Source organism: Notolepis coatsorum (genome assembly GCF_963971535.1).
Source record: "Notolepis coatsorum genome assembly, chromosome: 2".
In the NCBI taxonomy this organism is placed as follows: domain Eukaryota; kingdom Metazoa; phylum Chordata; class Actinopteri; order Aulopiformes; family Paralepididae; genus Notolepis; species Notolepis coatsorum.
Window position 1 is genome coordinate 29,812,892 of NC_140166.1, and position 22,093 is coordinate 29,834,984.

Below are 22,093 nucleotides of genomic sequence, written 5' to 3' on the forward strand. Positions count from 1 at the left end.
GTCTCTCCCTCTGAAGGAATATTTGGCGTTTCGGAAGGTGAGGGCTAAGATGTTGATTTCAAGACGGAATCAACTTCTCCTGGAGTTCAGCTTCTGGAATGAGCCGCTGCCTAGACCCGGACCCAACATTTATGAACTGCGCTCCTACAAACTCAAGGTGGTCGTTCAGAGCGGCGCCTGGGTGTCCCCACATGACCTTGTTGTGGCCTCATGGGGCCCCAGAAGAAGAGAGAATAATTACATTTCATGACTCAGGCTTTATCTGTCACATCGACATCATCCATGTGTGCATCAAGTCAGTTTTATTTGTATAGCACATTTTAAACAACAGCAGTTGACAAAGTGCTGAACAATTTGCATAAAAATCAAGGTACTATACTTAAAAACCATATCAAGCAATTTAAAACAAAATCGCATTAAAACTAAGCGGATACTCTGTACAAGGGATTTAGAAAGCCCGGCTGAAAAATATGTGTTTTTAGCAGCGATTTAAAAGTGGCAAGTGACTGGGCAGACCTAATGTTAGCAGGTAGACTGTTAGGCGCGGGGCAGCCACAGCAAGGGCTAGGTCGCCTCTGGTTTTAAGCCTTTGCTCTGGGGACGACCAGGAGCATCTGGTTAGAGGACCTCAGAGCTCTGGACAGGGTGTGGGAGATCTGTCAGGTAGGGAGGGGCAAGGCCATTTAGGGCTTTAAAAACTATCAATAGCCATTTAAAATCAACCCTGCATTGGACCGGAAGCCAGTGAAGGGCGGGTAGGACAGACAGGTGTGATGTGTTCACGCTTCCGTGTGCCAGTCAGGAGTCGTGCCGCAGCGTTTTGCACCATCTGTAGCCGGAGCACAAAGGAGTGAAATTCCTTGGCTCTTGATAAGAGCACATGAGTCATGACGAACACTACATACAGTATGGACTGTATACAGTATTGCAAAGTTAAAAACTCATTACGTGTGTGTGTAAAGTCTGAAAATCGGTGTGTAACTTTAATAATTGTCACCACCGAACACATATTCTCTTTAATTAAGTAAACTTGTTGGGGTTTCGTGCGGAATATTATGTTTTTATGTGTGTACACCTCTTCAAAGATGTGTATGCTAGCCATGTGCTTGCTAGCATTCTTTAGTTATGCTCAAAGTTAGCCGGAATTGTCACTACCGAAACAGTCACTACCGAAACATATGGTAAAGTTTCGGTAGTGATGTGATCATTTCGGTAGTGACTAAATGGAATGATAAGTAGTTAAATCCCATCATTTTGAAATAAATGTGTTCCAAAGTCAGAAAATCAGTGTGTAACTTTAAGAATGGAACACATATTCTCTTCAATAAAGTAAACTTTTTGGGGTTTTAAGCTAAATATTATGTTTTTATGTATTATGCAGTCACTACCGAAACACTGGGGGTTTTGTAAAAGAATTAAGTATATTGAGTTATAAACTAAAATGTTATGATACTGATACGCTCACTAGATATATGTACTTTAGATATGGTACTATATATATTCGGACAAAGTTTTGGGAATAAACATACACAATTTCAAAAATGTCTCATATACGTGTTTGCTCGCCAACCGTTCAGCGCCATAAACGTATATATACGTTTTTGGATTGTTATTTCTTTTATTCTATTTTTTTTATTCATTTCAGGCACACGGACCTCAAGGTTACCATAGGGAATCGTTCTGAAATCGCTAGAGTGCAATACCGGCCGCATCCTGCTAGGTGGCAGTTTCGCCCACCCTTTGAAACCTTTTTTCACACCGGGTGTTACATTTAATTCCCTCCGGATGCAGTATTTTGGGTCAGGCAAGTATAGTGGTTCACCCGATCACATTGAAACGGGTCCAATGCACTCGATGCATGTGTTGTGCCGGATTATGTCGGGGACCAATACTGGACCAATACTGGAAATCGCGATCAGACAATTGGAATATTCTTTTTGGAATACCCCCTATCAAAGGTAAGGACTATCTGACGTCAATTCCACCTTGAACCTACCATGATTTCATATCGATCCAGCTGATCAGCATGTGTGGTGTTCAAAACGAATGCCGTTACTGGCGATCAAAGAATAAAAAAACTACCCCCCCCCCCCCTTTCATGCATTCATGATGAAACATAATACCTATTATATACATTTGATTTGGAAATAGTAGCGTGTCCAGGCGAGAAACGGCAACGCTTATAGCAGAATTCACGTAGCGCCCTATAACTCAGCTTTTCAGGAATTAGCCCAGATCACTCCTAAACTATACAATATTCACCACGGGATAACGCGCGAATGTATACATGAAAGAATTATCTCTTTTTTTTCATGTTCGACGGGAGAAAGTCACTGGCAAATGACCATAGTATTGTCTCCATAGCTATAATATAGAATATAGATATAGCTCTCCAAACATAGTGACGCACAGTGAAAGTAGGCTATGGAAACCTGACGCGTTAGCTACAAGGATAATTGTAATGGCTGGCGCTGAAAGTGTTGAAAATGACATTTTGATCTAGTACTTGAGGTGAGGCGTCAAAGAAAAACAAAACACTGCCACTATATGTGGAAAACAGGGTGTGTTGTGTGTGTAAATGTAAACAGGGTGTGTTGTGTGTGTAAACGGTGTGTAAACAGGGTGTGTTGTGTGTGTAAACAGGGTGTGTAAACAGGGTGTGTTGTGTGTGTAAACAGGGTGTGTTGTGTGTGTAAACAGGGTGTGTAAACAGGGTGTGTTGTGTGTGTAAAGTTAAACAGTTATACATAGTTATACAATACTAAATAGGGTGCATACAAGACTACATACAAGACTAGAGTGCATACAAGACTATACGGTTCATACAAGACTACATAGGGTGCATACAAGACTATAGGGTACATACAAGACTACATAGGGTGCATACAAGACTATAGGGTGCATATTACTGTACAAGACTATACGGTTCTTACAAGACTACATAGGGTGCATACAAGACTATAGGGTACATACACTGTACAAGACTATACGGTTCTTACAAGACTACATAGGGTGCATACAAGACTATAGGGTGCAAGCAAGACTATATACGTTCCATACAATACTATATACAGTAGGGTGCACTGCATACTGTACAATACTATATACGGTTCATACAAGACTATAGGGTGCATACAAGATGTTTGCTTGTGTAAGGTAAACACAGTATTTATGGTACATACTCCTGAAACGCGACCAGCTGGTTCCATGTCATTGTACTTCCACTGTGTACAGCAGGTCGTTTTTATGCTGATGTAGGCGGACTGTGAGACGTCCTCACAATGTGTTCTGGTTCGGAGCCACGCCCGTCTTCTGTGGTGCAGTTCTGCAGTGTCCTTCTCTTGTCATCGACTCCACTGTTGACTTTTTGTCTGTTCTCCCTTCCAGCCAGGAACAATGATCGAATGGGGGAATCACTGGTAAGGCTTTTCAGGCTACTGTATTGTAGCCCTAGACCAGGACCAGGCGATGTGGAAGAAATTAACCCTTTCACTGCCACACTACAGAAGGTTAACCCTTTACTATCACACTACCGGCGGTTACCGTCGGTAGTGTGATAGTAAAGGGTTAACCTGCTGTAGTGTGGCAGTGAAAGGGTTAACCTGCTGTCGTGCGGCAGTGAAAGGGTTAACCTTCTGTGTATTGTCGCAGTGAAAGGGTTCTGTATCATAATGGATCTCGCTCGGCATCACTCATGCACTGTCCTCGCACGTGCACGCGCACTGAATAAAGACCACAATGTACCTTTATATCCCAATATTTGTCTGACCACATCAGCTTACCTACATAAGCAGGGGTGGGGCCACATACTCGCCTCCTTCTCGCTTTCACCACAAGGAAGTGCCTTCGGAGATCCCCACTTGACGTGTTGCTAGTAGGAGGAAGTTGGAAAACAAGAGATACGTTGACATCATATCTTTATTTTCTCTCTCACTATTTTCAAGGAAATACGGCGATATTTTCTTCGTACTGGAGTGTCTGGAAGATGGTGATCATTCTACACCTTCCCAGTTTTTTTCGTATTGGGGGTTCATGCCGCTACATGCCTCCCAACTGCAGTCCTCCTTGCTGCGGTTGGATGGGGTGAAACCCTCCGACGGTGCAGCTGGACTGTAGTGACGCACCGACTGTTGTGAGAAGCGGTGGGTTCCAGGTTGGTGAGTAATGTTGCTTGCGAGCGCCACTTGTCTGTTAGTGCTATGGGGGCTAGCTGACAATGTTTACGAAAACCGGCCCCAGATTAGGGTCCTTTGTTCAGCCTCTTAGGCGACGGCGGAGGACCTTGGTCTGAAGCCCATTATAGTCAACTAGTGGGCCACGACCAGTAACACTGGTGCTCCCTGTGTTCTCTGGACGAGTGGATGTTTCTCTGTCACCGTGTAGGCCCCGTCTTTCATATACAAATGAGAGTATACCCTCACGAGGAAATATGGGCATGGCTGTTCGTTATCGGAAGATCCGTGTTCAAGTCAGCTACAGCCCAGATGGGACTTGTGCTGGCTCCGTCGGATGTTGGTAAAATCACCGTTGTAAAACTGTGTTAACATCTCGTTTCTCTTCTCTCTTAAACGGTGAGGAGGGTTTCAGAACGGCGGCATGTCTGAGTGTGGCTTGTTATATCATTGTGTACAAGTTCAGGTGATAGCTGCTTAGCTTGCGTGCTAGTTGTGGCCTACTGTTAAACCAGTCAGCTGTTAGCTGCGGCGTTAGCCTGTTGTGTCACTAGGCTAGGAAACGTTAGCTTGCGTGCTAGTTGTGGCCTACCTAGGCTAGGCTAGGAAACGTTAGCTTGCTGCTGTCGGCCGAGGGCGGTCGTTAGCTTAATGCTACACTGTTGAACGTGCTGTGACTATAACATGTTTTAAACACTCTTGACTACGACGTCATCTTTGACAGAGGATGTTCATCGAACCTGCCCTGAGCCAGGCCGGCGAGGACTGCGTCAACAAGGAGCACCGTAGCGGTGGGTTGGAGCAGCGAGCTGCCCGTGTCGTCAAACACAGGAGGCTGTGTTTACTTCTGTGCCATGTTAGAGACTGCAATTCGCTTGATCTGCGCTCCCGGTAGGCAAGGTCTTGACCAGACCTTGAACACTTCTTCTTTCTTTCCCTTCTAAATGTTTTGTAAATAACGATGTTTTCCAAAACGTGTGTTGCTGCACTACATTTAGGATACGACGCGAGTTATGTGTGAATTGTCTTGTCACTGGTATTTAGCTTCTCCATGCAAATCGGGTTGTTTATTACAGATGTGAAAATGATCTGGTTTGTTGTGTTGAGAAACATCATGTGTGTTCATGTACCGTGTACTCACAACTAAGGGGGTTAAACTAACCTATAAAGCTATGCTTAGTGACATATGAGTGAAGAATGAATTCTTTTCTCAGCCTGTAATGACAATGAACAATATGTGTTCACATATTAAACAGGTTTACCTGTTCAACTGGCCGTATTAAGGGTAAAGTAGGAGGGGTGTTTTCCCCCCGGTTCCCTGGGCTTCCCCCCCTCCTATCAGACATGTTGTTTACTATATATTGTATCACTGTGTTGTAGGGATACGATGTAACCCTTAGCTTGGTTGCTGAGGTTGTGCTGAAACCGCTTGAGAAACTATATTTTCCTATGGAAAAGATTGTTTGGTCACTTGTCGTGTGTGCTTAGCAAGGCCTGTGGCCGATACTAATCGAGAATTGTGTATTCTCTCATTATGAAAAACGGCGTTCCTCTGTAGAGTGTTTTTGCCATTTTTTGTAGGTGATAATGGGTTGTGTGTGTCGTGGGACCTACAACTGGGTTGGGTTGGCCACAGAAGCACATGTGTAAGTCTGGTACCGGGGCTCTTGAGAGGGCCCGCTCTATTCTGTGTTTTTTCCTTAGTAAAAATCAGATAGCAGGTTAGCACATGCGCTGTGTGAAGCTGTTAGATGCTTCATGGAGCTGACTATGACTGCGTCATACTCTTTTTGTCATTACATCGTATCATGGGTGTGGGGTCGTAAAGGGGTGAACTGGTAACCTTTCCTCCCCCTTTTTTCTGTTGGTCAGGGGTAAACCCACCTGTCCTTCAAGGTTCCTGTCACGTTGCTGTTCGGCACGTTACAGGGTGAGGGGGGGGGGGGGGGGGAGTTTCCTGGTCCCACGCCCTGGAATATTGGGCGTGTGCACCGCAGAAATTCCCCCGCCATAGAGTACGTCACTGTGCGCGTCTCTGTTGGTAAGGCTTCCGTGTGCTGTTCAGGTCCATATGATGGATCTGTTTCAGGGAGTGGTCAGGGCTCCTCCTCACGAAGCTCCTACTCGGGCCTTCTGTGAGTTAGGACTCTCCTTCCCTGTGAGGGAGCCTCCTCGGAGTTCAGAGCCTCCTCCTGAGATTGTCAAGGTGAGTAGAACTTCAAAAAGGAGTTCTGCTCTATTGTGTGTGTATTCGATTCACTTCGAGTATTGAGTGTGTATTGGTTCAGTGCCTCCTCCTCGGAGAGCCCTAACCCCAATATTACGTAGCTCAATATGGCAATTATATTCTTTTCAATCTATACAGCTCGCGTGGGAAGTCTCTCTGGGGATTCCGTCTCCTCCCTATGGGAGGGTGGTGGGATGTAAAAATTAGGGCTGTCAGTTTATCGCGTTAATTAGATTAATTAATTACACAGCAAATAATCGCGTTATGAAAATTAACTCAAAATTAATTACAAAAACTTTTTTTTCTTTTTTTTTTTTTTAATAATAATATTTTTTTTGTATCTCATTCATTCCATAAGCATGTAGAATACACATTTACAGTTTTTTTTTAATATGGTCCATTTGCATGTTCTTGGTATCTGATTCTAGGGACATCTATGAATCTCAGGGAATGTATTCCCAGTGTCAGAAATACTGTGGGCTAGATCCACAAAGAATGGATTGCACGGTGCAAGTTGCACCCTTACTTACAATTCATTATGAATTGAAAATGGGGGACCCTGATGTAAACAAGACGAAAGTCTTTCTCTGGTCTGCATTCCCTTAACAATTGTGTGTATTGAGCCGTACTGTATTGTACCCATTCTGCAATCTGTTAATAACATTTTCATTCAATCAATCAATCTGCGCGGTGATTGATTGAATGAACATTTTATTTTGAGTAAATTGTAATGAACCAAATGAGAATATCAATAATTTTTTTTTTTATCTTTGACTGTGAATAACACCATGCTCAAATTGACCAGACCTGAAAAATCTAAGCAAATTAATAGATGGAAGATGATTAAACAGAAGGTTTTGTAGATACAGAAGGTTTTGTAGATACAGTACTGAATTCTGCCATCCGGACACATGCAATTTGAAATATGATTATAGAATATAGAATATGAGGCATAAAATGGTAATGCGATTAAAATGCGATTAATTCGATTAATTAATTACAAATCCTGTAATTAATTAGATAAATTTTTTTAATCGCCTGACAGCACTAGTAAAAATGTAAAAAAAATTTAACCTCAGCCTGCGTCACGAGGGATTCATGTCAGTCTGTGTTCTTTCTTTTTTGAATAAAAAGAGGAAGGTACATGAAACGACGGCTCCATGTCGTTCTCCCAGGCGACTTGGAGGAACAATGTTTGGTGTCTTGATAGACTATCCATTGATGTTGTTATGTGTGTCATGTGCAGTGATGCCACAGATTACTTGTAAAAGTAATATGATTACTGATTACTGATTACTCCTTTAAAAAGTAATCTTAGTTACTTTACTGATTACTTGATTATCAGAGTAACTTAGTTACTTTGAAAGTAACTAGGTTACGAAGTCGTCCCCCCTGCTGCTGCCACAACATAAGAATGACAAAAATTTTTTAGTAAAATGTACTCAATTTGAGTAAAATGTACTAATAGGGCAGGTATGCCTATCTTGCTATCTATAGATCTATAGATTTCACAAAAGATAAATGGTCAATAACACCACATGTAGGCTGATATGTAGCCTACCTTTGAGGCCTGCCCCATTCAGATATGGTTCTACGTTATTATTATTTATTATTGTGTGAATGAATGAATGAATGAATGAATGAATGAATGAATGAATGAATGAATGAATGAATGAATGAATGAATGAATGAATGAATGAATGAAAACTTTATTTAACAGATTGCAGAATGGGTACAATACAGTACGGCTCAATACACACAATTGTTAAGGGGATGCAGACCAGAGAAAGACGTTTGTCTTGTTTCCATCAGGGTCCCCCATTTTCAATTCATATAGACATTTATGACATACACAACATACATGACATTTATGGCATAGGGACATATAGGTATTTAGTACTGATACATTTGTGACATAAACGGTATTCAAATATACAGTACTGTTACCCCTAGATCATGACAGAGTATATACATATGATGGGGAGGGGACTGTACATTAGGAGGGGGTGGGTGGGTGGGAGGGAAATATATATACGGCGGGGAGGGAATATATATACTGCAGTGTTGTCAGTGTGCTACTGACAACCTACATACTGCAGTATGGTGTTCCATGTTCATGGAATAGTGCAATGCAAAATATGTTTAACTCAAAGGTGAAACATACTGTTTGGCTGGTGGTGCAGCTCCGAGTCCTGTAGAAGTCGATGGTCGTGCTGTGCAGCTGCTGTATATTCCATATGCGGTAGACAGTATTTTGTTTCCTCCGCAAAGTGAATGTTTTTTTCACCCGGCTTAACAAACGTTAAGTAGACTAGTGAACTTCCAGTGCTGCAAGAAAGCGTTACGAGCGCGAGCTTCTCCCTGCTAGCGCGCAGTTTAGGTCAGGCTGAAAATAACAATAACAGCCGCGCCCACCAGCATGGATCAACACGCGAGGTTACGTGCTCAGACACGCTTTGAAAACGTGACATGTGACGTCACTCCCAAAGAGAAGTAAACAGCTCTAAACGTATTTTTTACTGTCGAAAACGAAATAAAATACTGCATTCCGCCAGCATTATGAATTTATAATGAGATAGTAACGAAATAGTAATGCACAGCCACTTGGACAAGTAACTGCAATTAGATTACTGGCTTTTAAAGATTAACGCGTTAGATTACCATTTTCGCGGAAAAGTAATCAGATTACAATAACGCGTTACTTAGTAACGCGTTAGTGGCATCACTGGTCATGTGCCCTGATCAGGCGTTCCTAGTGTGATGTGTCATGTCTAGATGTAGTCCTTTGTCATGGTGTGTAGTCCCTATTGTTTTCCCCCCAGGTGTACCCAATTACCATTACCCCAGGTGTGTGTTGTCTCGTCATTCCCTTGTGTATAAGTAGTCTGTCATCCCTTCCGTCTGGTGCTGATCCTGTCTGTATAGCCCTGTGTTTGTCTGTCTATTATTTGAGGTTCATTTCAGTTACGAAAACCATGGTAACTATTAATTAAAATATTCTTTATTTAGATACTTTGGCTGCCGTCTCCTTATTGTGTAACATTGACAAGTTAACGAGCCTTCCTGTAGTCAATGGTTACGTAATATGGGGGCTCGGCCAAACGACTAGGAGCAAGCATTGGTGATGGCCGCTGGGCTGGATCCACACTGTGAGGTATGGTTGGCATTGTCGTGTGTGTGACCCATGTTTTAGACCCCCTTGGCAAATACTTCTCCAATAGGGAGCGTTCTCCACCAGCTAGGGCAGTTGGACCATTTTATATATGGTACCTTCCATCGCCTGGGGACACACCACATGCGGTCGGGGTATTAGAAGGACCCTGTCAGGCTCCTCCTAGGCCGGCGTGTGTATAGTAGTTACTTATATAGGGGTACTATAGTGAGGGTTGAGAGCGTTTGGGGATGGGTTTGGTTTTTTTTTGACACATGACAGTGGTTGATTTGCGAATACCTCTAGGTGTGGAGGCATTAGGCGGTCGTGCCAGCGCTTGTTTAGATATCGTACATACAGTACCAGGGTTGGTAGTGGAGCGGTGGCCGAAGTAGGTAGGGACCAGGGCTATACAGACGCTAGGGTGAAGCCGTTTTTCTTTTGTTTGTTGTGGTTAGTTAGGGGTTGATTGTTTTCGTTTGTTTTGTTATATGGTGGTTGTGTTTGTGGGTATCCCTCGTTTTCTCCTTCCCTGTTTCTGCCCGGTTCAGAAATGCCAGTGACAGTGGCAGACTTTGTGCGCAGGCCGACAGTGGGGTTGTTAGGCGTGTGCACGAAGGATGAGCTGGCGGGAATAGCGGACCATTATGGGGTTAAACTGGCCCCGGGTAGAAAAGCACAGCAGCGGGGCACATTGGTAGAGGCTCTGACCACCCAAGAGGTGGTGCATGACGACACCGATGAGGAGGTAGACCAAGGCTCCGATGGCTCTCTGGGGCTGCGCAAGTTGGAGTTAGAGCTTAGGTTTGAAGAGCTCAGGTTCAAGCGTGAGGAGGCGGACCGTGTGCGCGCGGAGGCGGAACGGGCGCATGCGCGCGAGTTGGAGCGTGTGGACCGTGACCAAGCTGAGGCGGAGCGCAATCGCGCACACACACTAGAACTCAGGAGGCTTGGGGCGGAGGTGCACCCACACGTCGAAGATAGGTTTGATGTGGCCAAATATCTCTGTCTCGTGCCACAGTTTCTGGAAAAAGATGTGGATAAATATTTGTCCATGTTTGAAACTGTGGCCACGACACTGAGATGGCCGGCCGAACACTGGACCTTGCTGCTCCAGAGTGTCCTTACGGGAAAAGCCCAGCATGTGTATGCGTCTCTGTGCCCGAATACCCAAGACTACGAGGCGGTAAAAGCTGCGATTCTCAGGGCGTATGAGCTGGTGCCTGAGGCGTACAGGCAGCGGTTCAGGGCTCTGAGGAAGGGCAGCTCGCAGACGTATGTAGAGTTTGCTTATGAGAAAGAGCTGTTGTTTGACCGGTGGTGCGCGTCGGAGAAGGTGGACACCCTGGTTAAGATGCGAGAGCTCGTGCTCCTTGAGGAATTCAAGTCATATTGTCTGCCCGAAAATGTTGCTATGTACATGAACGAGCATAGGGTGACTGAGTGTTCGGTGGCTGCGAGCCTGGCGGACGAGTTTGTGCTGACGCACAAGACACTCTTTACGCCAAGTTACCCTGTACGCAATATGGAGAGTAAGCCGAGGTGGGGTTTCGGCGACAAGACTGTGGGCACGGGTGGTAGCAGTGGGGGCGAGGCGATGGAGCGGGGCGCGAGGTCTGAGACACGCGATTGCTTTAACTGTGGAAAACGTGGTCATATAAAAGAAAATTGTTTTGCCCTTACCCGTCCCAGTAAGCAGATTTAGTTGGTGATGGCACCCACACGCATATCGGTCGAGTATGACAAAAGGGGTGAGGATATTAAAGCTTACCTACCGTTTATCAGCGGGGGGTTTGTATCCTTATCTAGCGATGGGGTGAGGGTTCCTGTGACCATATTAAGGGACACGGCTGCATCCCAGTCATTTATTCGGGGGGATGTGTTGCCTTTCGACAGTAGTTCGGAGGTGGATGCGGGGATAACAGTTAGGTCTTTTGGGATGCATGTGATGAAGGTCCCGCTTCACATTGTCCACTTGACATCTGAATTGGTGTCGGGCCCGGTCGTCATTGGGGTAGAAAGTTGCTTCCCCGTTGCGGGGGTGTCACTAATCCTTGGGAACGATTTGGCAGGGGGTAAGGTCCTCGTGAAGGCAGACGTGACCTGTGTGCCAGCCCAGTCTGGGACGGTAGACATCCTGGCAGAGGCGTATCTGAGGGTGTTCTCTTCATGTGCGGTGACGCGAGCCATGGTTGTTAGAGCTCGGGCCGAGGAAGAGGGCGAGGTGGACTTGTTTGATACAGTAGTAGCGGCTGACGGCGACGAGCCTGAGAGGGAGGGGGCACTCCAGGGGCAGCCTGGCTCGTTGTTATTGTCGCAGCCTGCCCCTACAGTTGACCAACTTGAGTCGGATGACGCTGTTTCTTCTGTGTCAGCCGGTTCGTTCCTGAACACTACTTCCTCGGCTGAAGTTGCCAGTAGCACGGCTGAGTTCTCTTTCGCTCGTGAGGAACTTATCGCAGAACAGGGTAGGGATTCAAGTCTGTCGGGGCTTTTTGGGTCCGCTGTGGGGGAAAAAGAGAGTAAGGGTCTTAAAAGCTGTTATGTCCTGGGAGACGGGGTGTTGCTGCGTAAATGGTCCCCTGATCCGGATGCGTCATTGGGGAATGATTGGAATGTGGTGACGCAGGTTGTGGTTCCGCTCAAGTACCGTCATGACATCCTTTGTTTGGCTCACGATCATAGGCTCGCAGGGCATTTGGGGGTCAACAAGACGTTCGATAGGGTGCTGCGCAATTTTTTTTGGCCAGGGTTAAAACGGGATGTGGCGCAGCACTGCAGGGGGTGTTCTACGTGTCAAATAGTGGGGAAACCCAACGACATCATTCCACGGGCGCCGCTCTATCCTATCCCGGCAGTGGGGGAACCCTTTGAGAGGGTTATTATTGACTGTGTGGGACCGCTCCCTAGAACGAAGGCAGGTAATAGTTTTCTTTTGACCATTATGTGTGCCAACACACGTTTCCCTGAAGCGATTCCGTTGAAACGGATAACGGCCAAGACGGTGTCACAGGCTTTGGTGAGGTTTTTTTCTATGTTCGGTTTACCTCGTGTCGTCCAATCCGATCAAGGCACGAATTTCTTGTCTCGTATCTTCTCGCAAGTTTTGAAACAGCTGGATATATCACATAGCTTCTCTAGTCCATATCACCCGGAGTCACAGGGGGCGTTAGAAAGATTCCACTCCACGTTGAAGACTATGCTTCGGGCGTTCTGTCGTGATACAGAGGATGATTGGGATGAGGGGGTTCATTTGATGTTGTTTGCTGCAAGGGAAGTGGTACAGGAATCTTTGGGCTTCAGCCCTGCGGAGTTGGTGTTTGCACACTCTGTGAGGGGGCCGCTCAGGTTACTGAGGGAGAAGTGGTTGGGGGAGAGTGAGCCGAAAAATCTATTGGACTATGTCTGTGGCTTTAGGGAAAAGCTGAAGAGGGCATGTGATCTGGCGAGAATAAATCTGATTGACACACAAAAACGGATGAAGGGGTGGTATGATAGGAAGGCTCGGGATAGGTCGTTTGTGCCAGGGGAGAGGGTCTTGGTGCTACTTCCGGTGACAGGGTCCAGTCTACAGGCTCGGTTTAGTGGACCGTATCGGGTTAGGGAAAAGGTAGGGGAGCTGAATTACCTTATTGAGACGCCGGAACGTGGGCGGAAGACCCGCCTGTGTCATATTAATATGATCAAGCCGTTTCATACAAGGGGGCCTGTGGCCAGCACGGTGGTGGCCGCTACGCCGGTGTCGGCTTGTGTGTTGGCCCCATCTAGTGTCGATATGGATAATGACAGTCTCTTTCTTGCAGGCGGCGTTGGTGGGCTGGAGGATGACGTAATTATCCCGTCTAAAGCGGTGGTGGAGGGCCGTCTTAAAAACACGGAGTCTGTGGTCACTCTTGGCTGTCGGCTGGGCCATTTGTCAGAGCTACAGCAGGCGGATATCAGGGGCCTGGTTGGGACTCACAGCGAACTTTTCTCGGATATCCCTTCGCGCACGAGTGTCTTGTATCATGACATTGATGTGGGGGAGGCAGTGCCCATTAAACAGCACGCGTATCGCGTGAATCCACACAAACGCGCACGGTTGCAAAAAGAGGTGGAATATATGCTCGCTAATGGCATCGCGGAGCCCAGCTTCAGCCCGTGGAGCTCGCCGTGCTTGTTGGTGGATAAATCTGATAAAACTGATAGATTTTGCACTGATTTTCGTCGGGTAAATAATGTGACTAGACCAGATAGTTTCCCGTTGCCCAGGATGGAGGACTGTGTTGACAGGGTGGGGGGCGCGTCTTTTGTAACTAAGTTGGATTTGCTTAAAGGGTACTGGCAGGTGCCACTTACGAACCGGGCTAAACTGATTTCTGCATTCGTGACACCTGACAGTTTCCTGCAATACACGGTGATGCCGTTTGGGATGCGCAACGCGCCTGCGACCTTCCAGAGGTTGGTCAACCAGGTGCTGTCGGGAGTGGCTTGTTGTGCGGCCTACCTCGACGACCTCGTCATTTACTCTGACGATTGGGAGGGGCACATAGCTAGTTTGCGGGAGGTGTTTGGACGGCTTGTTGGGGCGAACTTGACACTGAATCTGGCCAAGTGCGAGTTTGGCAGGGCGACCGTCACCTATCTTGGCAAGGTAGTGGGGCGGGGGGAGGTCCGCCCTGTCCATTCTAAGGTGGAGGCTATACTTGGTTTCCCAGAGCCAGCTACACGTCGGGATCTCCGGTGCTTTCTGGGGATGACGGGGTATTATAGGGGGTTTTGTAGGAACTTTTCGGCGGTAGCCTCTCCCCTTACAGATCTGTTGAGCCCGAAGATCCCGTTTCAGTGGACGCCTAGGTGTTCCTTCGCGTTTCAACAGTTGAAGTCCATTCTGGTCAGTTCCCCTGTCCTTGCGGCGCCTGTGTTCACGAGGCCTTTTAAACTGGCGGTGGATGCTAGCGAGTTGGGCGCTGGCGCAGTGCTTCTGCAGGACGATGACGGAGGTATTGAGCACCCGGTGTCGTACTTCTCCCGGAAGTTTAATATACACCAGAGGCGTTACTCAACCATCGAGAAGGAGGCATTGGCCTTGATTCTGGCCCTCTCCCATTTTGAGGTGTATGTTGGCTCCTCTCAATCACCTATTAAAATTTACACGGACCACAACCCATTGGTCTTTATAGGTAGGATGCAGAATTCGAACCAGCGGCTGATGCGCTGGAGCCTCTTTCTGCAAGCCTTTGATGTGGAGGTGGTGCATGTCAAGGGCAAGGACAATGTGTTGGCCGACGCGTTGTCACGACTGTAGTCAGTGGGGGGGGTGTGGGTTTGGGGCTGTGTTTCTGGGGGGGGGGGTTGTGTGAGAGGTGTTGCTGTTGTTGTTTTGTTTTTGCTTTGTGTTGATTTTGCTCTGTGTTCCAGGAGTCGGGAGTGGTGAGGAGTAAGGCTGAGGCTGTCCATTCTCCGTACCTGGTTGATCGGGGCTAGTGCAGCGGCAATATCGTAGTCTGTGAAGTTTGTCCTACGTGTTTAGAAGTGTGAATAGTGAAAAATCAACATGCACTCTCTAAAAAAAAATATTGTTGTGCTGGGAATTGCTCCCCTTAATTGTCATCAGATGGAAATAATTTACAATTCCCGCACTCACTTTTTCTCTGCTTTTATTGTATTGTTTAGGAGTGGCCACTATTTTTCTCGTTAATTATTTTGTGTGGTATTTTTTTCTCTTTTGTTGTTTATGTCCATTTCCCCATTTTTATTCTGGGGTTATGGCCATAAATTTAAGGGGGGGGTGTTATGTGTGTCATGTGCCCTGATCAGGCGTTCCTAGTGTGATGTGTCATGTCTAGATGTAGTCCTTTGTCATGGTGTGTAGTCCCTATTGTTTTCCCCCCAGGTGTACCCAATTACCATTACCCCAGGTGTGTGTTGTCTCGTCATTCCCTTGTGTATAATTAGTCTGTCATCCCTTCCGTCTGGTGCTGATCCTGTCTGTATAGCCCTGTGTTTGTCTGTCTATTATTTGAGGTTCATTTCAGTTACGAAAACCATGGTAACTATTAATTAAAATATTCTTTATTTAGATACTTTGGCTGCCGTCTCCTTATTGTGTAACATTGACAAGTTAACGAGCCTTCCTGTAGTCAATGGTTACGTAATAGATGTGTTTGGGTCTCGACGCATACATAGTGCTGGCTCGGTGTGTTTCTGTTACAGGATCACACAGGGGCTACGTGCGCCTTGGTTGCTTGTTGAAACAGCGTTTTTATAGGGCAACTGGGATGGAGTTTTGTCTCTTCCGAGCGCCAGTTTACTAGGTTGTCTCGATGAATTCTCGTTCATATCTGGGGGATGTTAACGGAATAGGTCAGAACATATGTAGAGGGGTCTCACGCCCTTAGGGTGGGCCACTGAGCACGGTCTGAATGGGGACCGTCTGCGTGGCGCCCTCTTTTCATGTTTTAGATCGACACGCATGTCTGCCCCCTCTTCTGGAGTGGGCATGTCGGCGTGGTTAGAACACGGGACTGGTCTGGTCACGCTGGTCCAGGTCAGTTAACCCGTTGTCCGCCAGGGATGCAGATCTGCTGTTCTGGTACCCTGAGGGACTTGTGCTTTTTTCGGGGGGAAAAATGCCAGGTCGGTCCGGGTGTCACAGGGTTAGGCGCTATGGAGACCTTTGTTGGGTACATATTGTACTCTGCACTATTGTAATGGCTTACGGCCATGCCAACCTGTACACGCCCGATCTCGTCAGATCTCGGCCGCTACGCAGGTTCGGTCCTGGTTAGTACTTGGTTGGGAGACCGTCTGGGAATACCAAGTGCGGTGTGCTTAGGGCTGGTTCTCCATTCTGTGGCGAAGAGGGGCCTGTTGGGGTGGTCTTGGACCTCCTCTGGTAATCCTGTGTACTTCCCGTGCCGCCAGGCCCGGTCCGAAGTAATGTTCGTCGACCCGTAGGCCTGGAATAACCCTTTTTTGAAAACTGAAACACTTGTACTGCGGTATAGCCGGTGTATACCCGCAGGTGTGTTTTGGTGTCTTTTCTTGAGGGGTTATAGGAACAACCACCGTCAGTACCAAGAGGGTGGTTGATTCTCTGGTGTGTTGGAGCAGTGTCAACTCCCGGGTTACCCGGTTGAGTGTGCCCCTGCACGTTCATGACGTCTGCCAATCATGTCTGCCTCGACCCCTCTGGGTGGGGTTTTTTAATGGAGGCTTTGTCATGCAACAAACGCCAGCATACGCCCCTTCCGCCGGGGGGGCTGTTTTCAGCTGACTCCTTTGGCGCCTGTCTCGTCCACAGTGCTCCAGGCTCGGGTTACAGCCTGTTGCCTGGTTTCCCCGGTGCGCTGCCTGCTTTTGTTGGTTAACCTTTTTTGTGTGCTTACGGCCATGCTGACTTCCTGTTCTGCAGGGTCAGTGTGCCAGGCGGTGTGCTATTGGGGGGAGAGGGCCCGCTCTTAAAGGGGCCTTCTCCGAATACGCTGGCGATGTGGGGGGCGGTGTCACTAAGTGACCGCCTGGTGGGGTCTTGATGCCTGGCGTCATTGACCTCTCCGGGCCCCCGTTTTCCAGGGGATCCAGTCCCTTCGGTGGGTCTGGGTCTTCCTTCTCGCTCCGCTGCTATGGCCTTGCCACAGGGTTGGGTTTGCTCTTGACCCCGTGATTTCTGGGGGCAGTAACGAGGTTGTTTCCTCCGTTCGTTCCCGGGTGGCATGCGGGTTGTGCGTGTGTGTAGTCGTGGGGTCAGGCCACGGTCTGCTCACCCTGTGCGTTGAGTTGCTTGAGTGCCTCTTCGCGCGGTCGGGTCCGTCGCCCTCCCGGGAACCTCCAATAGGGGGGGTGCCCTCCATTAGGGAGGATCGGGGGGGCTCGGTCCTCCCTGATCTGATGGTTGTGGGGGGCCTCAGCGGGGTATATTTGTCGGCCGATGGCTCTCGCTCGGCCTCCCTTGTGCATGAGTGATGCCGAGCGAGATCCATTATGATACAGAACGATAGGTTATGACTATAACCAAGTTCTGTGAGTAATGGTGACGCTCGGCATCCGACGCCGCTGCTGCCCTTGATCTCACCTTGTGGTGAAAGCTTGGGAAGGAGGCGAGTATGTGGCCCCACCCCTGCTTATGTAGGTAAGCTGATAGGGGTGTGGTCAGACAAATATTGGGATATAAAGGTACATTGTGGTCTTTATTCAGTGCGCGTGCACGTGCGAGTACAGTGCATGAGTGATGCCGAGCGTCACCATTATTAACAGAACTTGGTTATAGTCATAACCTATCGTTAACCATTTGGTAGTGCGGCAGTGGAAGAAATTAATATGATAATCGTAAGGATTCTTTTCTGATAACATGCATGCTGCAAATCTTAATAATAACTGCCTACAGTATGTATGCAAAGTCATACACATTAAGTTATCTATATCCACCACATTGCACTGTGTGGTATTACAGTATCAAACCGAAACTTAAAAATAATTCATTCAAATAATGAATTATTTCAGATCTCAATTTGTGATAAATATTTGTTAATATTATCTAACTGTCATTATTAATTTAGACCACAGAATCGTGTGGCACAATTTCACGATACCATGAATTTCATCACGACACGATTGATGGATGATGATCAATTCTATTGAAATATTGTCCGTCCCTGCCATGGACTACCGATCGATCACTGTTCCTATTACTCTAGTGTTATGTTGGAAGAATCAGACAACACGTAGTTTCAGCATGTCGGTGTTTACTGAACTCAAGACACATGCATTCTAACGTACACCAGAACATCAACGTCAACGTCACGTATGGCCATATGCCGTAACGTGAAACTCAACAGAATAACACGACACTGTCGCAATAGTTAGAACACTAGTTAAAGTGCTGGCACTCGCTAGAGTACCAGACGTAACATTTCCCCCCCCTTCACTCAACCTAGGAGTGATACTCAGTCTCAAAGTCATTCAGGTGTGCAGGCCTGTTGCGCGCTCGGAGTGGGCGGGGCCCGGGCACTGCAACAGCCAACGGCGGAGGTCCCGCAGCCTCAGGCTGAGCCGCGGGTGCTGGGGCTGCAACATCATCAAATTGTCTGTCCTGCAGAGCTATAGCCGCGGGTGCTGGGGCTGCAACGTCATTGAATCGTCTGTCCTGCAGAGCTACAGCCGCGGGCACACCCTGTCCCGGGGCAGCGGGAGCCTGCACCCTGCGCAGTCGGCCAGCATGCCAACGCGTCCCATCAGCCAGCCTGAATGAGGCCGGGCCAAGCTGCTGTCTGACCTGGACCGGGTCAGACCAGAATGACCGGAGCTTGTTGTCCCGGTGGGGTTGCCGAATCCTGACCCAGTCTGAGACGGCGATGGTAGGTGGTCTCGCATGTCGGGTCCTGTCGAAACGGTCCTTCATCCGGCGCTGGCGTGCGTTGACTGTGGCTTGAAGCGGGTGGGCTGGAGCCTGAGCCGGAGTAGGGCGCAGCCTGTCCAGGGGCAGCTGAAACTCGCGCCCTAGCATGAGGGAGGCTGGGGAGACGCCTGTGGTGGCGTGTTGAGTGGCCCTGTAGTGCAGGAGCGTCTGTTGGAGACCGTTGATGAATGTGCACCCTTGTGCCAGGTGGGCCCTGATGCCATTCTTCAGGGATTGGTTCAGCCGTTCCACCCCCCCGTTCGCAGCCGGGTTGTAGAACGACGTGCGGATATGACGTATCCCCTTACCCCCCAGGTAGGAGGCCAGTTCGTGGGAGATCATTTGGGGCCCATTGTCTGTCGTGATCCTCTTGGGCAGGCCCCAGCGTGTGAACAGGGACTCGAGAATCTCAATCAGCACCCCGGCTGTGACCGAGCCCACGGGCGCCACCTCAGGCCACTTGGAGTGGAGGTCGTAGATCACAACGAGGAAACGCTGGTGATGCGGTACCCCGTGCAGTTCACCACAGACGTCGAGCTGCAGGTGCTCCCAGGGTTGGGACGGCCAGTCCAATGGCTGCATGGGTGGGGGCGGGGCTGGGGCCCTGGTCTTCCCGCTCAGAAGACAGGCAGTACAGTCCTTGACCAGGGTCTCGATTTCCCTGTCGATGCCTGGCCACCACACCAAGTCACGACACCGCTGTTTGAGCCTGACTATGCCCAAGTGGCCCTCATGCGCCATAGCAAGGACACGCGCCCGAAGGACACTCGGGACCACAGTACAGAGCCCACGAGCGACGCAGGAGTCGTTCCAGCATGACAACTCGTCCCGGAGTCTGCTATAGGGAAGCAGCTCGTCAGGTGTCCTCGCCGGCCAACCCTGCCTGATGTAGGTTGAGAGCGCAGAGAGGACAGGGTCAGCAGACGAGGCGTCCTGGAGCTCCTGCAGCGACACTGTCTCTTGGAGGGGAGTGTGGAGGAGCTGGACCAGGTCATGCTCAGCCTGATCCCGATCGGGAGTCGAGGGCGGGGCCGTGGGGGAACTGGGGATGGCGCGTGACAGTAGGTCAGCTACTACGTTGTCCCGGCCCGGCGTGAATTGCAAACCGAAGTTGTACTGCTGCAGGCGGTCAGCCCAGCGGTGGAGGCGGAGCGGTTTGTGGCCAGTGCCTGACGTGGCGAGGAGGGTAGTGAGAGCCTGGTGGTCCGTCCTAAGCGTGAATGAGCGGCCGTAGAGGTACATATGCCAGCGCTCACATGCCCAGATGCAGGCCAGGGCCTCTCGCTCCCCCACTGAGTACCTCTGTTCTGTGGGGCTAAGGGCCCGTGAAGCGAAAGCGACCGGCCTCTCCACACCCCCGTGCAGCTGTGACAGTACCGCGCCCACGGCTGCGGCGGAGGCGTCACACGTGACGAGGGTGGTGCTGTCTAGGTCGAAAAACGCCAGGACTGGTGATGAGGTGAGCTGGGACTTGAGGAGGCGCACAGCCTTCGAGCAGGCAGGCGTCCAGAGCCAGGGCTCGTCCTGCTTCAACAGCTTCCGCAGCGGTGCAGTTGTGTCGGAGTAGTGTGGCAGGAAGCGGAGGTAGTACGCCGTCATGCCCAGGAAAGAGGCCACCTGGGCCGCTGAGGTGGGCTCTGGGACACTGTGTATGGCCTCTGTGTTTGACTGGAGCGGGTACATGCCGTCAGCCGAGAGGCGGAACCCAACAAAGTCAATGGTCGTGGTGGCAAAGACACACTTCTCGCCGTTGAGTGTGAGGTGGTGCTTCGCCATCGCACTTAAGACACTGTGGAGGCTCGCGTCGTGACTCTCGGCGTTGGCCCCGTGCACCACGATGTCATCGCGGTAGATGGCCACCCCGGGGATCCCGGCGAAGACGGAGGCCATGATCTTTTGGAAGCAGCTGGGGGCGGAGCTTAAGCCAAAAGCCATGCGTTTGTAACGGAAGACCCCCCTGTGGGTGATGAACGCGGTGAGGTTGCGGCTCTCTGGGTGTAGTGGCACCTGGAGGTACCCCTGACGAAGGTCCAGCTTAGAGAACACCTTGGACCCGTGGAACTGGGCGGTGAGCTCCTCTGTGGTTGGCAGGGGGTATTTGTCAGGGACGATGGCCTTGTTTACCGCTCTCATGTCCACGCAGAGTCGCAGGTCCCCTGTCTTCTTCTTTGCTACCACCAAGTTGGAGATCCAGGGTGACGCGTTCACCTGTTCGATGATGTCGTTGTCCAGCATCTTCTGTAACTCGGTGGCGATGCCCTCACGGAGAGCCAGGGGGGAGCGGCGAAGGGGCTGGATGACCGGAGTCACTTTTTGGTCTAGCAGGGGCTGGTGAGCGAAACCCTGGAGGCAGCCCACGCCGTTGAACAGTGCCGGCCACTGTTGCTGCCAGGAGACAGCGGTGACGGTGTGGATCTCTGAGCCTGTGGTGTCCAGCAGAGAGAAACCGAGGCCACTGAAGAGGTCAAGGCCGAGGAGGTTGGTCCCTCGGCGTGCGATGTTGAAATTGAAGGCAGGCAGTGTCCTTTCTCCGTACCTCACCGGCAGCTGGAGGGAGCCAACGATGTCAATCTTGGAGTCGGCGTAGCCTCGCAGGGTGGTGGTGGGCGGGCCCAGTGGTTTGTGGGAGAAGAATTGAGAGTATGTCGCCCAATTCAATAGAGACACTGTGGCTCCAGTGTCGAGGAGGAGGGGCAGTGTGATGTCACCAACCACCAATGAACATGTTTTGAATGGCACTCGTCCTGAGCTGACATTATGGATGATAGTGGTCGGTGGCTTGGAAGCGCTAGCTGGGGCTGACCTGCAGACCTTTTGGAAGTGGTTTAGCCTCCCGCAGTTGGAGCAGGCTTTGCCACGGGCAGGGCAGGTCTGGGCTCTGGAGTTGTGTGAAAGGGAGCCACAATTCCCGCACGGCTGGCGTGAGCGGTCACGTGACTGGGAGGCTAGCAGTATATTGTCCCCGCCGTCGTCTGCACTCACATTGAGGAGGGACACCCTTGAGCTGAGCGTGCTCGCAGCCTCTACTGGCATGTGTGTGTTGGGGCGGGGGGAGGTAGACAAACTAGCTGCACAGTTCATAGCAGATTCCACCTGCACTGCTAGTCTAATAGCTACTGCTAATGTCAGCTCATCATTTTCCAACAGTAGTCTTTCCCTGATTT

At 49.3% G+C, this 22,093-nt stretch overlaps 1 protein-coding gene across 1 annotated transcript in view; it reads left to right on the forward strand.

The window, feature by feature from the left end:
- Positions 1-22,093, forward strand: part of nipsnap1 (nipsnap homolog 1 (C. elegans)) — a gene marked incomplete at both ends in the record, with an annotated part of 40,148 nt that overhangs the window by 8,542 nt on the left and 9,513 nt on the right. Inside the window, 2 exons of the mRNA XM_084308097.1 lie at positions 17-157; positions 3,388-3,419. Of these exons, the coding sequence (XP_084164223.1) occupies positions 17-157; positions 3,388-3,419 (173 nt within the window). The remainder of the gene's footprint in view (positions 1-16; positions 158-3,387; positions 3,420-22,093) is intronic.